The sequence below is a fragment of the Sminthopsis crassicaudata genome, chromosome 2 (genome assembly GCF_048593235.1).
Source record: "Sminthopsis crassicaudata isolate SCR6 chromosome 2, ASM4859323v1, whole genome shotgun sequence".
Classification (NCBI taxonomy): Eukaryota; Metazoa; Chordata; class Mammalia; order Dasyuromorphia; family Dasyuridae; genus Sminthopsis; species Sminthopsis crassicaudata.
In genome coordinates this window covers 589,264,266-589,280,233 of record NC_133618.1, presented here as the reverse complement: position 1 = coordinate 589,280,233, position 15,968 = coordinate 589,264,266, and the positions used below count along the sequence as shown (strand labels likewise).

Below are 15,968 nucleotides of genomic sequence, written 5' to 3'. Positions count from 1 at the left end.
TCATAAGAGCAAAAGGAATCTTGAATAACCAGTAGATGATAAGTCATCCAAAGAAGGCCAAAACTCAACACAAAATTGTGTCAAAAAAAGAAGGAAAAAAGAAAATATTTTAAATTCAAAGAAGTCTCAGTAATTAATATTATGGATTCAAGAACTTAAGTTAATATAGGAGTAAAATGCAGTCCTGATGAGTCCAACCCAAGAGAAGTGACTTTCATAAGGGGTACAAAAGTGGAAAGCAAAATGAAAAAAAGCTTCACAGATTATTGATATTCCTTGGGAAAAAAAATTTAAAACAGTTGGTGACAGAAACATAACAGAAAATCTGTCCTGAAAATGGGCCACATCCCTGGTAACATAGGAACATACGTGCAGCCCAGAGTGTGTAATCATTTAGTCTACCTCAGGGGAGAAGAACTTAAGTAGAACCACATCTTCATTTTATCTTTGAAAACAGAAATAAGCATCCTTTCATTTCCCACCATGCGAATCCAGAAGTTCTCTTGACTCTTCCCTTGAAAAGGATGGACTGGGGCTGGGAGTAGTTAAGTCTCTTCCGTCCCTTCTCATGAAACTGAGAACTCAACAGACAAGATTGTTCCTACGGGCTATTCCACAAGGGTCTCATACTAAGTCAATCAAACAAGATGGACAGGAAGATGTTTCCTCCCACGTGACTGATCTGTCTCTCCCCGTCCCTGTGCCCATCTGACCCACAGAGTATGAGCCATTGAGCCAAATCCTCGTTCCCATTTAAAGATAAAGGCCAAAACCTTCCCAATGATGACCAGGTTGACCCTACAAGATCCCTTCATGAGCAAACCAAGTAACTGGTGGTTGAGTCTGGAGTGTGCTTGGATAAACAAATGGAATTTAAATTTTGCAGCACAGGGGCCTCTCTACAAACTCTACTACTAAAAAAAATAGCCACCTACATAGCCACCTACATAGTTATCCCGAGCGGACCAGCCTGGATAAAGCTGCATGTGAAGCTGTCGCTCCTTCCTGGCGAGCTCGTAGTACTTGGCTTGTTCTTCTCTGGATAACGCGTGCCACTGCAGCGGGGCAGGGGTTGGGGGCCGAGGGGGTGGGGAGAGACAAAGAGAAATCACAACGTCACCACGGAGCTGCTCCACAGGAGAGACCCTCCCTCCTCCCCAGCAGCCAAAGGACCGGGCTGGGGCAGGACAGGCAGATCAGAGTCAGTCTGTCACTTGGATCATTTTGGGGAGGAGGAAGGGGAGAGGGGATTGCAATAGGTGGTCCAAGTGTAATAAAATGCTGAATTACAGCCTCCTTCTCCACCCACCAAGACTTGTGAGGAAAAGCCGTTTGTCCAGATCCCTCCACCCCTCCCTCTCCCCCTTCTTTAGGTCTCCTTCCCCCCCACCCCCCATCCTAGGGATACCATTCATCACCTACCCTTCGACCAAGGATCTGGTTGATGGCTGCACTTTCTTTCAATGTACATTCTGCTACAACTTTTGCTCTCATTTCCTTCATATACAACATGAATGCATTAAGAGGTTTCTTTATGTGGGGTTTTTTCTTTTCTTCTTCTTTTTTGGAGTCCTGATGTTTCCTGTATGTTTAAAGAACAGACAAACACAAACACATACCCTGGTAATGACTCTTAGCCTGGCTCCCCTTGGCCCATTCTTCTATTTCCACCAATTCCCTTATAACTAATTCCACGAGACTCAAGGAAAACAACACAAAACAAAACAAAGGAGCCAACAATGAATTTTGCTTAAAACTATTCAAACAGCCCAAAGGGTGAGAAAAAAAATTTTTTGGGGGGGTAATCATATCTCAAAGTTTCCTAAATATGAAAAGTTTCCCTAAAGCCTCAAGGGAAATGCACATGCATTTACTCTGCATATTTCCCAGCAAGCTACCTTCTTCACTCCATCAGAATAAAACCCCAAATGTCCAATTAACACATTAAGGAACAAGGAAGTGGTCCATCTTGGTCCGTCCACATGCATGAAAAGCAGACACAATGAGATGGCCTTATCACATGAAAATAAATAAATAAACCATGCAGAGCTTCCAAAGGATGGGTATTTAACACTCTGAAACCCACTCTGAAAAAACAACCAGGAATAATCTGTATGATTGGGCACATTGGTAAAGAAACCAATTAAAAAGAAAACACTTACGAGCTATGGAGTGAGGCAACATCACTCTGGGAAGATTCCTGTTTGACTGTTGGTGTGACTATGGCTGGATGAGGAATTCCAGTTGTGTGTAAAGTATGATGTGGTGGGACCATATGAGGAGGAAACCTAGAAGACAAAAAGCTGTGTAAATCGTCAGAATAAAAATGAATGAATGAGGAGGGATATGTACACACAGATTTAAAAAAAAAAAAAAAAAAAAAAAAGCATGTAATAAGCACATGAAAGCTACCCAAAGCATATGAAACCTGTCAGCATTAATTAGCGATAAATTAAACATAATGATTCTCATAATGTCATTAAAGCCAATCTTCCCCTTCATTATTGCTACTGACACGAGGCATTATGATTTTTAACATCTTTAACAAAAGACAAATTCAACTGATGTACTTGGGCGGAAAACTAGGATATAAGCTACCTGCCGGAAACAACACGTCCACTTTCTTATTATTAGTGGCAACTAAAAAGCCAATTTCACAGTCCTAATCAGTTCTGGAATTAAGGATGAAATCTTTTGTTGTATATTGACAGCTAAATAAAATATTAACGCTGCTGGAATTTACACACATTTTTGACAATGCTGTTCATAGCTCATTAGGCCTTATTCTGTTGATGGAGCAAAATAATTTCTTTTTGTTCTTGCTGAACTGTTGTACTTTACTATTTTGGCAGGGTTAGTAGGGAGTGGGAGGGCGGGAGGAAAGTTGAGAAAGGAGAAGAAACAGTTCTCGTTGGTTCACATAATGATCCTTTGTCCACATTTTTAAAAAATCTTAAGATGATAAAGATAAAAAAAATGATAAAGCTGTTGAGAAATTATAACACTTAGCATACATAAATGGTACATGAATGAAGCGTTACATTTAAATCTGCATACTTCCTAAATCTATTCTATTTAAAAATATATACATTACATACACATAAAGAGGTCTTCAAAATGATTAACAACTGTGTCTTCAGACATCTCATAGTAACCAAGGAAAAATGTGACCAATTCAAATGACTTGGGTCTAACTTTAATTTCTATTCTCTCATTCTTTATTCTTGGAAAATTTATTTTAAGTAGTCAGGCACCAAACTGCTGTGTCCCAATACAATTTAACAGAAAGATAAACTGGGCTATGGGGACCCAATTAAATTCAATGAACATTATTAAGTACATACTAAAGGCAAAATTTAAAGACAATTTTCTGATTTCAAAAATTAGTTTATAAAGTTTGAACATACTAAACTAGGGAAGATAAAATCAGAGCAGACTATCAAAATCTATATAGGCTAATAGGCTATAGTACAATCTATATCGAGCTTGGAAGAGTGAATATTTTAAATAACTTTTCAAAAGGATAAAGGGGACAAAAAGTAGGGCTAGGAGGGCAAAAATGGTATAGTCTCAAAAGATAAAAAAGGATCCTACCAAAACTCATTAATTTCTACAAATAAGTATCTAAAAGGGAGTTTAGGTAAAAGAAAACATTTCTTTTTCTCTCTCCAGGTCCAAGTCACCCATTGAATTCATTTAAATAAAATAAACCAAAAAGTTTCTACTGAAGTATATAAACCACATTGACAAGAGGAAAAAGTCTGCTCAATTCTCCTAGGTAATAAGTTTCTGATTTAGAGAATCTATTCTAGACAAAGGTAGGGAATTAGTATCACTAGTAAGTATGAAATTTTATTTTGATGATAATTTTAAAATGTTCTTTAGATCATGTATCATGACAAAAATTTTCCATTTAATTAAATTAGTATAACATACTTTAATTTTGAGAATAAAAAATGAAGTACCATTTTTAAATGCACAGGGGTTATACAATAATTTTAAATAGCATAATATCAAGGAGATTTAAAACAACAACAACAAGAGTCTGGCCTTCTGATTTCCAAGTTCTAAATATCAGTCTTCCTTCCTGGATTCTTAAGCCATATCTTTAAACTGATACTTAACTGATGATGAGATGGCTTTTGCATAAGAAAATTTCAGAAGTATGGGAGGTTTTAAAAAAAAAAAGAAAAGAAAAAACTTGAACTCTTAGGGGACATGTCAAAATTCAAAAATGACTGATTAGATTGTAACTCAATGTGATCTTTCACTTAGAAATAACCATAACCACTGGATACCATCAAAGAGATTTAAAGTCTCAAAAGCCCTGTGGCCTCCCTCACCCTATTCCACTTCACCACTTCAGGGCCTTAGGGATAATGGAAATAAGAATACGGGTGCCGGGAAAATGCCTGGGCAGAGGGGTTGCCTTTGCTGTCAACATCAGAGATTAAGGTATGACGTAAAGACACCCTTTCCCTTTCTTGCATTAGGTAAGTGTGAATAGGAACAGGTATGCAAAGAAATGAAAGAAGAAATATGGGTAACAGGAAAAGGCCACAAGGGCTGATCACATTTCAAGGGGAGGTTAGAGAAGAAGGAAGGAGGTTCTGGGCACCATTGAAGAATAAATACTTAAAAATCCACATCCATCTACACCTACTCAAGTGTGTGTAAAAGAGAGGAGGAGACAGGGACAGAGGGGGCCAAAGGAGGGCGAATGAGAGAATGCACACCTTTGCTTAAGAAACTCTTCTGCAGACAACTATTTCATGAAATGCAATAAACACCCTAAAAATTCTAAGTAGCTCATTATATACCCCTGTCTGCTTTTATGGCTCCAAGCCAGAATATAATGATGAGCCTTAACTTGTTAAGGACAACTAATTTTTGTTTCTGGCTGTCTCAGGGGCTTCCCTCTTACTCAGTCTCACTTTGCTTCACTGTTGACATGTTTCTGTTAACTGGATGTCATCTGCCTGCCTTGATTTTATGCACAAGCAGTAGGATGCATTTTCCTGTGCAACAATCCTGCTTTGAGTTGCATTAGATTTGTCATTATTCTCTCATTCCCCCCCTTGCACTTGTAACATTTCATCTCTTCCTGCCTTATTTTTTTTGAGCCACGGTGCACCCACATTATGGTTTATACATGATCTTGCTCCCTTTGAAGCCGGCAGATTTCAGAGCCAGCTCTCGTCAGGAGTAGCGCCTTGCACCAATTTAGCAGGCTGAGGGCCCCGAGCTCCAACATCTCAATCTAAAGGGGGTCACAGGGTGGCACAAGTGAGTGTCAGCAAGTGCTGTTTAATTGCCAATCTAGGCTTCTCCGTGGTGTTTAAAGTATAATGACCCATCACTTAATTCTGAGAAGTCCTGGCCCCGCTGCTGAATGGAATGAATATCAAAGGGTATTCGGGAACAGGGCACGCTGCCTACATTTCCTATAACTGCCATAAGTATAATAGACCTGTACTTCTGTCGGCCCATTACGACAATAATGTATTTAATTTGCTGTATACTCTTTTTAACTAGGTACCTTTCATAAGGCCTACCTGGGGAATAGACTTTCTCCCCCCCTCCCCATTTTTCCCCTAACCCTTCTTTCTATCTCTTCCCCCCATTCCCCACCTTACCCCCCCACAGGAAATTTTAGACTAATCCCATAAAGAATAATTCAACCAATAAACTCAACCTCAATCCACATTCTGTAAGTAGTGAGGCACATTAGGCTTTCCACAACAACAACAACAACAACAACAACAACAACAACAACAACAACAACATCTTTCTGACCATCAAAAATAAAATACAGGAGAGGGAACTGGGATCCTGGGATCACCCACTTTTTCAGAGAAAGTTTCCCTCTTTTGTCTTTTCCTATTTATTTGAACTTTATAAGGGATCACATGCCTTTTTGGGCGCCATTTAAAGAAAACTTTATTCATCGCTTCCTTTCAGATATGTGTACATGTGTGTTCACTTGTTTGCTTACTCCTATACAAATTGAGATGGTGAAACATGATGATTTGGGACATATAAAACTTTGACTTTTAATTAATTGTACATAGTTCAGTTCAAGGGACTGTCACATTATACTCTCAGACCACCAACACCCACCACTTTTCTATAACTGAGGCAAACGTTCCTTTTCTCCCTCCAAACCTTCCTCTGTCCTCCAATTTCATGTGCTAGCTATAGAGCTTGGAGGAGAGACAGGGGGACAGTATCCCTGCCATGTAATGCATGCTAACTTAATTATGTGCCATCATCAAAATGGATTAGCTGTTTCAGCCCATCAGGAAAGTCTAAACCTCCACCGATTTAATTAACTTGACTGAAAATCAGATGAACAGAAAATAAAACTATCATTAGGAGTAATTAGTGATTACTTAAACATAGTACTGCCAACCAGTTTGTAAATAAACTAGCAACGACTGGAAAATTAGCTAGAATTAATTGGAGCTAAGATAGGGGGAATATGGGAAAGAAAAAACAAATATAGAGTACTCATATATATTCACATGTAGATACATAGTGAAATCTTCTTTCAAAACTTTAGAGGAGCAGGCAGGCCTTTAATGTAGATTCTCTGGATTCTGAGCTTTGAAAAAAGCCTAATAACCTTTGCGGGAATACTGCTTGCACAACAATAAAACCACCCCCACCCTTTCCTTTCTCAAATAATCCAAAGCTATACAGAAGACATTCTAAAAAAGCTGGTAAGTCAAGACTCTCCTTCCTGTTCCTTTAATGTCATTTTCTACAGTGCTCAATTAGTTGCCTTAGATAAATAAATCACAGATATGATATCAACAAGATGGAAAGATTAAACACCGATAGACAAGATCCCACAATGAGAGTTCAATGCAATCTTAATATTGCCATTATTGGCCTGAGAATGTTTCTACATTAACCTAGGTTGCACAATTAACTATTAACTGTTTTCAGATGTATATTGAGCATCCCTTCCTAGATGACATGGGATACTAGAGAATATTCTGAGAAGGCCCACAATGCTCTGAATATCAGCACTCTGATTATCTGAACTCACCTTGACATGGAAGCATTGACAGTCAGAGCTGTTGGATAGGGATGCCTGAATCCTCCTGTTGTGATTGGGTAAACTGGTTGACCTTGCCTAGAAAGAGGAAAGGGGGAGAAAAAAAGTGAGAAAAAGGAAAAAATTAGGGGGGGAGTAGAGGAAGAAGGAAAAGGGGGGAAGGAAAACTTCTCTCTGCACAGTAAGCTTTATTCTCATTTGATCAGAACAAAAATCTTGGGGATTGTACAGCAAGGATCAAAGGGAAGAACCACAAAACAATTTGAATGCCATAAATCTGATAGGAATGGCTAATTAAATTTTATAACCTCTGCTTATGTCAATAGAGACCCTCTCCCCAAGCTGAAACTAGGTGTTTTGTTGTAATAATTAAAGGCGAAGTCTCACTTGCTTTAATGGAGCCATCACACTAATTGAGGGCTACACATCCAAAGGAAAACAATAATGAATGTAAATTTATACCAAAATAAAGTACAGTGAATCAAAGGACTTCAGTTGCGCTTTGGGCCTCTTTCGGTATTTAGATCTCGGTGAGAAAACATTAAATTAACAGAGCTTAATTTGTAGCCTTTTGTCAAATTAACAAGTGTTGACAAGAGTTACCGGGGGGGAGAGTCCCCAAGAAGAATTGTGGGTAACCAATAGACAATCACACCTCATTACAATAATTAAAAAATACAGCAACACGCAAAATAGCTTCCTCATGAAAGACCCACAACTTTTTCTGATGGAGGTTTGTCTGAGTTGGCTATTCCTTTTTATCTAGCCTTCAAACATCTCTCTATCAGCTGAGCACGGGGAGACAGAGATGCCAGGATCATCTGCTAGGACTGGCCAACCCCTTTTTAAGAATAAATGGGTCAACTGCTAATCATACTTTTCCCTCTTGGTCTCCCAAAAGGGCAATGGAGAGAGTACAATTATCACTGGCCTTAATATTCAGAACTTGTTAGTGGATCATAAAACATTTGGAGTAATAAAAAGAGCTCTGAATTTGGAAGAGACTGAGATTCAAGTCCTGACTCTAAAAGCTACTAGCAGCAGGACTAATGGCAAATCCTTTAACTCTGTAAAGTCCAATTTCTTTTTCGGGAATAGAGGGAGAGTCCTCCCTCCTGACCCCAACTAGAATGGTTCTATGATTCTACTGGCAAAAAAGAAGACTCCAGTGAGGAAAGCATTTTACCTATGCAAACTAGCACCTGCTCAGGGCCACAGAAAACCAAGGAGTTAAGTGATTTGTTCAGGGCTTATTGATTAGAGCAGCAAGCAGGAAGACCTGATTCTCATTAGTGTGTCACTTCACCCTCAGCCTCAGTTTCCTCATCTGTCAAATAAGCTGTACAAGGAAATGGCAAAACAAGGCAGCATCTCTATCAAGAAAACCCCCAGTGATCTGTTCAGGGTCACACAGCCAGCATGTGTCAGAGACCAGACTGGCAACCACAGTTTTCTCTTCACTATGGGACACTTGTTCCCAGGAGGGACAAAAGCACCTGTAGTGTGATTATATTGAGAGTTAGTGTGATAATAGAGAGAGCTCCCGCATCTAAAAGTAGGCTGCATCTGACTCATTTTATTAGCATGAACAGGCAAGTTATTTTTGTGTTACTTCGAATCCTTAATGCCTTAGCATGGTGCCTGGCACACAGCTGGCACTGAATAAGTGCTACTTGATGGGGATGATGATCTCACCTCTCGGCAAGTACTCTAGGCAATGCTATATAGCTCTATCAACTGCAGATGAGTTCTCAGTCTACATTGTACACTGCTAACAGCAGCGAAGTCTAGAGGAAATCACAGATCCAGATTTCATTGCTTTCCCCCACTGGGGAAAAAACAAAACAAACACATAATTCCTACCTCCTAGGATCATTAGGAGGATGAAGTGAGACAATGTACATAAAATGGTGCATGAGCCTTAAAATGCTATGTAAAACCAATTATTTTTAAATAGAAGAATAGGAAGGGGGGGGCTGCTTGGTATGGATTGAGCTCACATGGTCTTTTGGTTTTTTGACATTAGAGAATACATGCTCAGTAAGTCCTTAGTGACACTCATGGGTTCATGTGAAATCTCTCCCTGGTAGAACTCCCTTCACCAGCATTTTGTTTCCTAAGAGGCAGAATTTCCTGGTCCGCATAATTTTCCCCCCATTTGAAATGATAACTCTCCAAAGTAATTAGCATCAGTTGGGGTAAGCAGCTAAGTGCACGGTGAATAGAGTGCTGCTCCTGGAATCAGAAAGGTCCGAGTTCAAATCTAGATTCAGATACTTGCTAGATATGTAACACTGAGCAAATCACTGAACCCTCTGTTAGCCTCAGTTTTCCCAACTCTAAAATAGGGATAATAATAGCACCTACTTCATAGTATCAAGAGGATCAAGTGGGATCACATTTGTAAAGCATTAAATGCAGTACTTGGCACTTGGGAGGCACTAAATAAATATTGACTATTATTATTGTTTTTATTAATGAAGAGCTTGAGAGAATATTTGACTCAAGATACAATTTGTCAATGGAGAAAGAGTAATGAGCGAGCAAGAGAGGCTCTCCAGGTACTAAAAGCCACTGGAATTAGTGCTTCAGCTTGACCTCATAGTAGATTAAATCACCCAACATGCACAAATTTCAATGAGACATGGAATATTTCTTCACCAGGTGTATGGGTGCTCTTCCATGGCCAAGAATCAAGAACCATTCTCAAATTTTATCCCTTTCTACGAATTCATACTTTCCTCCCAATTCTTTCCCATATTTTCTCCTCCCCTTTCTTATTTAAGAATAATAAATTATACCCATTAAAAGAAAAGAAATGGAAATAAAAAAATGGAACTCCTTACTGTGGTACTAACCATCCTAGCGGATGGGGGATTTGTCCTACAGTGCCAGGCGATAGTGGGTAATAAGGAGATATATCCGGAGGATGTGGAGGTCGTGGAATTCCTAGAGAGAGAAAGAAATTGAGAGAGACAAAAATCATAAATCATATTATAGAAGCAAGGGGAAGGAAAAGGGATTGAAATGAAGAAAGAATGAGGAAGAGGAAAGAGAAAGGGGAAGAGAAGGCAAAGGAGGAAAAATAATCTCCTATAGTCCTCATAGCTGCTTCCTTCTAACCTGATGAATTTTGGTTTGTTTTAATTTCAATGTCAATTTTGTTTTTCAATTTGTGTCCTCTTTAGTAAAGCTACATAACCTTTACTTTTATAGCTACTGATTGAAACAGTGGAGGGAGGTAGTTTGGTGTCATGGAAAGAACACTGGGTTCAAATCTGGCCTAATGTACTGGGTAACTCTGGTGTGTCACAATTTCCATGGATCTCAATTTTCTTGTCTCTACAATGTGGAGTTTGGACTAGATAGCTTCTCAAATCCCTTCTAACTCTAGTTTTAGGGTCCTATTTCACATAAATTTTCTAGCAGTTAGCTTTTTAATTCTTCCCACTGTCTGAATAACCTCACTTTTCTCAAGAAGGGTGTTTTAAAGCTATTTGTTGATACAAAAGTTTTAATGCACTCCAATTTAATGGAATACATTTGAAAATATTAAATATCAGTAGGCACTTGGGATCAAAACCAAAGGAAAATTGAAGACTAAATGGAAAATATATTGAGGTTTGCACTTAATTTGCTGAAAAGTTTATTGTGTGTCTTAGTTAAAAACCTATGTCCTGAATAGGTATAGCACCATCCACAAGGTTCATTACAAAATACAAATTGGGCAAAGTCTCAAAAAACTGGGCAAAGAACTTTCCAGAGCTCTGTTGAAGCAAATATGATGGTGTCTCTAAATCTATTGGAAAGCACCGAAGTTGATAATAGTAACAGGAAAGGATGGGGAGAAAAGGTAGTTAAACTAATGAACAATAACAGGAGAATTTTAAAGGCGAGCATGAAAGTGAAGGAGTAGCATATTCTTGGCTGTAAACTATTTCTTTTTTTAATTCACTCAGGAAGCTTTTAATCTCTAAATTAAATCTCCCTGTGTGACATTTTCACGCGGACACTGCTTTCTCTCCATTACAAAAACCAAACAGATTAACTGGGCTTTAACTATACAGCGAGCCATTTGCACACTTGAAAGAATGTTCACAGAGGAAAAGTAAACACTCTACAGCCGTTAATCATATGTTTTACGATAACCATTTAAAAGCTATTCCCTGTACTACCATTATTTAAATGAGGGGCTGACTCTGCCATTCACTTGCAGTGCCCAGGGACAGCAAGCCAGGTTCTTTCAGCCATGTGCAGCCTGCGTTCCAATGCAATTAAAAAGGAGGCCCAGTGGTCGGAGGCTGGTGAAAACCAGCTAATGTGTGGCTTCATTCAGGGGTAGTTGGTAACAGTAGTGTAAATAGGCTGCCTACGTCAGCCCCGTCCCAAACAATTCCTCTGACAAAATGACATGTAATCACCATTTTAAATTTAACCTTCTAATTAACTAACCAGAAGAATAAAAAAGAAGTGAGCTAGTGTTTTATGCAAGACTGAAAGAGAAATTATGGATGTAAACTTCCCTCCCCAAAGCCTCTCTTGCTGCATTATTTATTTATTTACAATAAAGGTTAGCAACCAAATAACTTAGACATTTCAATGCAAAGAAGTAAGCCCAGAGCATCATCCCAGTCTTTTTGTCATCCACACAGAAGGAATGAAAGATGCCCATGGAATGAGATACAGTTACTGCAGCACAAGAAGGCATCTTATACTTTTTTGAGAACATGGCCCAGGATGGGGAGTCACGAAGCTGGCAAATTCGAATTCTCTCATCCACCTGGTCCACTGCTTGAATGAGTAGCTCTGGGACATTATCTTCTATATTTTATTCCAATGGAAAGGAAGAATACATGGCAAGAAGGAAATTTTGGTGTGTTTTTTTTGTTGTTGTTTATTTTTTTTTTAATAAAATGAGAAACAACAGTGAACTATGGTACTAAGAAGGAAAAAGAACACAATCACACCATTAAAGGCATTCTACAACTTGGCAACTCAGAGACTAAAACCCCCCATAGAATGTCTAAGTAACTGTGGTACCCTAGCTGCCTGAGGAATCAGAGGACCTCCTGCTGGCTTAGCAGGGAATGATGGAGGTGCTGGGATTACTCTCACTAACATTGGAATAGGCTACCTTGGAGTCCTACAGTCCCGAGAGGCCAGAAAGATGTGGCAGCAGGTTACTCTGTGGTAACTTTCTCCGTGTCTGTTTTGATGGCTAAGCAGTAGAGTTATGGCAGCCACCTGGAGGGCAGGATTGCCAAACTGAACCCTTGGGGAGGATAACGCTTGGCTCTAGTGGCCAAAACAGTCACTTCACAATATCCTAAACTCGCAAAGGACTTAGGGTCAGCCTTGCAAGGAATAACAGCACAATGAAAGCATCTACTTCTATCAAACCAAAAAGCAAATAAACCAAAAAATTCACAATCTTTGGATAAATAAAGGTAGAACTGAGATCTCTGAAGGGCGTTCTTTCAATCCTGCAGTGGCAAGGGTGAGAACTAAGCCATCCTCACTCCCAAGTGCTGGCCCCATTTCACATCCTTAGGCCCAGATGCGTCTGAGGTGGTTTTTACCCAACAATTTCTTTTCTCCTCTTTCCCACAGAGTTGGAGATAGCAGGCCTCCCTCTGGGCCCTTCCCTTTTGGGGCCCCGCTGTCCACCCGAGGCCTACCTGTTTTGGGATCTACGTCGGCTGGTAAGTGTGGAGGTGGGTTTCCTGGGGTGAAGTGCTCATTGCTGTATGTGATAAGCGGCGTAAGAGGGTGTACATGGTGAGGGTGCTGCACAACGGGCACTTTGTTAGACTGAAAATGGAAAGACAAGAAGAGAGAGACACATTATTAACAGCAGCATCCCATCAGCTTCAAAGTCAGCAGGACAACCCAACTGCCTGGTCACCTACTGTCTCCCCAACTCCTGGAAAAGAAGATGTCAGCCATCTTTTATAGATTGTCACAGTTCCGTTTTTGCTTCTCTGTTGGGTCTGAATTTTGAATCTCCACCCACCTCTTCCCATCATAAATCCTATCCATTGGCACTTTATCCTGTGGGTACAAAAGCTGGGAAGTAGCTGACTTTAATCTCTCCAACCCAGGATGTTGCAGGATGTGAGAGCAAGAGCTTTTCTCGATGATAAAGGCTGGCAGGGGTGAAAGGGGGAGGGGGAAGGGAAAGGAGAAGAAGGGGGCCTTCACTTTCAGGAGACTGACTGGGGTCTCATGTCTCCTGTCCCACCCGTCAGCCCTGAATCTTTCCCATATTCTGTAGCCATTTACAAACATCACGGATGGAAAAGCCCTGCTTGCTCACTACTCCAAGTCTGAACTTTACTGGGGACTGCTAAACTGCAAGGCAATCACCTGCATATTTTATGCATATTACAGCAGCCCAGGCTCATTAGGAATTCATCAGAGAGCACTAATAAGTTAACTGGATGATGATGAATTGTGCTAATAAAAGGTATGCATTTTAAAAAGGCAGTTCTGGAAAACAAGGAATAGGCATTTTAATGATTGGTAGAGGGAGAGGAGGAAAATTGTTGGGGGGTTTTTTTGGGAGGGGGTCCAAGATTTTCTCATTTCTATAGCTAGCTCCCATAAAATTATTCTTAAGCTCTACTTCCCCCTCCTCCCGCAATAATACAGGGTTTCATGATAACTTAGCCTAGGCAAGATCACAAAGAAAAAATTAAGCTGAAACTAGCGAACTACTGGGCCATTTACAGAGAGTAATCCAATTGCAAAAAACCCTATTCCCAGTAGAGGATTTCCACTAAAATCCTACAACAGGGACATTTAACCAGATTAGGTACCAGCGAAGATAAAGAGGCTGGTATTAGATGATGAATGGATTAGAGTCAAGTTTCATTTTAGAATGTGTCTTCATTTTCTTTTATTACTTTTAGTAAGGAACAACTCGCATTAACATCAAGGAAAAAGAATTGCATGCAAAGAGAAGGGAGGTGGAGTTGCAGGACTGCCCACCAGCACCATGGAAGTGGCAAGGGTGTTCATTAATGCCCTACTTTGGGGGCTCTCCCCCCCTGCAATAGGTGAGGGGGAGCCACAAACAAGCCTGGATAAACCATTTCTCAACTGCTGTAATAGTGTTTGGGCCAGCTAGAAACTTTAAAGTTCCCAAACTTTTGGAATATGAATCAGGAAAGAAAGATGTACACATGAAATGTTATAGAAAAACCGGAAAAGAAGAAATCTATTTAAAATAAATGCCTCTACAGCCTAGAATAATGACCTTTCTGAAGACTCAGGCCTTTAGAAAAGATTTGCATTATGATTACAGGTTCTTCTTTGGAGTTGACATTTTAAGAGAGACTCCAAATAGGATGATGGGCTTGTTATTTGTTATTATTTTTGTTTTGAGGAAGGATGATTTAAAGCAAGTCATAGAAAAGAAATAACAGATAGAAAACATGTTGGCTGTTTGGTCTTACTAGGCCAAATCCAACAAAGCAGAGTATGAGGAATTAATTAAACGTCACGATTTTGTAGAATAAGCAAAATCTCATGAGCCATTACATTGCACAGAAGAATATATTTGTAAGGGTGGGGGCACTATCTGATTATTACAACAAGCTTAAGTCAAAATCACTTATTGCCTACAATGTACACAGTGAGCACTTAGCTTTACTCTAATATGTCTCACAGATATTTACATCTCATCAAATATTGTATTTACAAATTTCTTAAAGGCAGATTTTGTGGTTTCTCATTTTTCTATTCCTAGCACCTAATACAGCCATTATGCATAGGAAATGCTTAGAAAAAAATTGTTTTTAATTGAATTGAATTGCTAGGCACTATGGGGATTATAGATTACAAGTCATTGGGAAGAGAGAGAAAGGAGGAAAAACAAATAAGCAAAAGGAATTCTCTGTCCTTGGGCAATATGGAATAAAATTTTGAAAGAATATGAAATTTAAGAAATGTATGAATTAAATATGGGTTACCCCAAAAATCTTGGTGGAGTTTTAGCTTTAATTCTTTAAAAAAAAACTTTTGAGATGCACTGTATATAATTTAGCATGAAATATGTAATAATTCATACATCATTTAAAAATTTTAAAGCACTTTTAAAATTATATAAGGGACAAGTATCGGAGAACAGTGGATAAGGAAGGGAACTGTGATTTTACTGGCAGTACAGGGTATTCCCAGATGAGGGCACTCCTTCTACCAGTGCAAGATGGTACCATCTTTGCAATTTATAATCTTGAAGCACTGAGTGGCTAAGTAATTTACCTCAGGTCACACAGTTAGCATGTATTATAGGAAACATTAGAAAATACGTCTCCCAAGCTTCAAGGCCTGCTTAGAATCTACTATGGCAACATACAACAGAAAAAGTTTTGAGAATGCAGCTCAGCTTCCACTTCGGATATTTAGAATCTATACAACAATGGACAAGTCACTGGGCTTCCCAATGTTTATCTCTAAAGTGGGAACTGGACAAAATAACCTCAGAAATGACCTCTTTTAGCTCTGGATCTGGATGGTAGTTTGCCTTTGGATCAAATAAAATATTACATTTTATAAATGAGGAAATACATTGAGAAAGATTTGTTCCCTTACCCAAGGTCACCCAGCTAACAAGTGAAGGAAATAAGATACACCACAGATCTTCTCTTACTTCAAATCTAGAATTATTTCTATATCATGCTCTATCAGCACAGATAATAAAATCTAATCAAATCAGGACTTATTTATTAACCCCATTCTATAAAAAATACTGTGTTAGGCCTTAGGGATAAAAATAATACAATGACTCCTACTCTTAAAAAGCTTACATTTTAATGGGTAAGACAGCAAACACATAAGAATGTATGGAATTAATATTAAAAGAATAAATACAAATAAATAAAAGAGTTTAATACAAATACTA

The 15,968-nt window shown here is 39.1% G+C and overlaps 1 protein-coding gene across 23 annotated transcripts in view; it reads right to left on the bottom strand.

Annotated features, from left to right (window-relative positions):
* TCF7L2 (transcription factor 7 like 2) overlaps positions 1-15,968 on the bottom strand; it is a 226,281-nt gene that overhangs the window by 15,540 nt on the left and 194,773 nt on the right. For 10 of the 23 annotated variants that reach the window (XM_074295629.1, XM_074295634.1, XM_074295641.1 and 7 more), the window contains 6 exons: positions 12,742-12,874; positions 9,910-10,012; positions 7,055-7,141; positions 2,163-2,288; positions 1,423-1,582; positions 948-1,055 (listed from right to left, as the gene is read on the bottom strand). In XM_074295629.1, coding sequence (XP_074151730.1) covers positions 948-1,055; positions 1,423-1,582; positions 2,163-2,288; positions 7,055-7,141; positions 9,910-10,012; positions 12,742-12,874 — 717 coding nt within the window. Of the gene's footprint in view, positions 1-947; positions 1,056-1,422; positions 1,583-2,162; positions 2,304-7,054; positions 7,142-9,909; positions 10,013-12,741; positions 12,875-15,968 lie in introns of all 23 variants that reach the window. The other 13 variants (XM_074295626.1, XM_074295627.1, XM_074295633.1 and 10 more) reach the window with 3 other exon arrangements.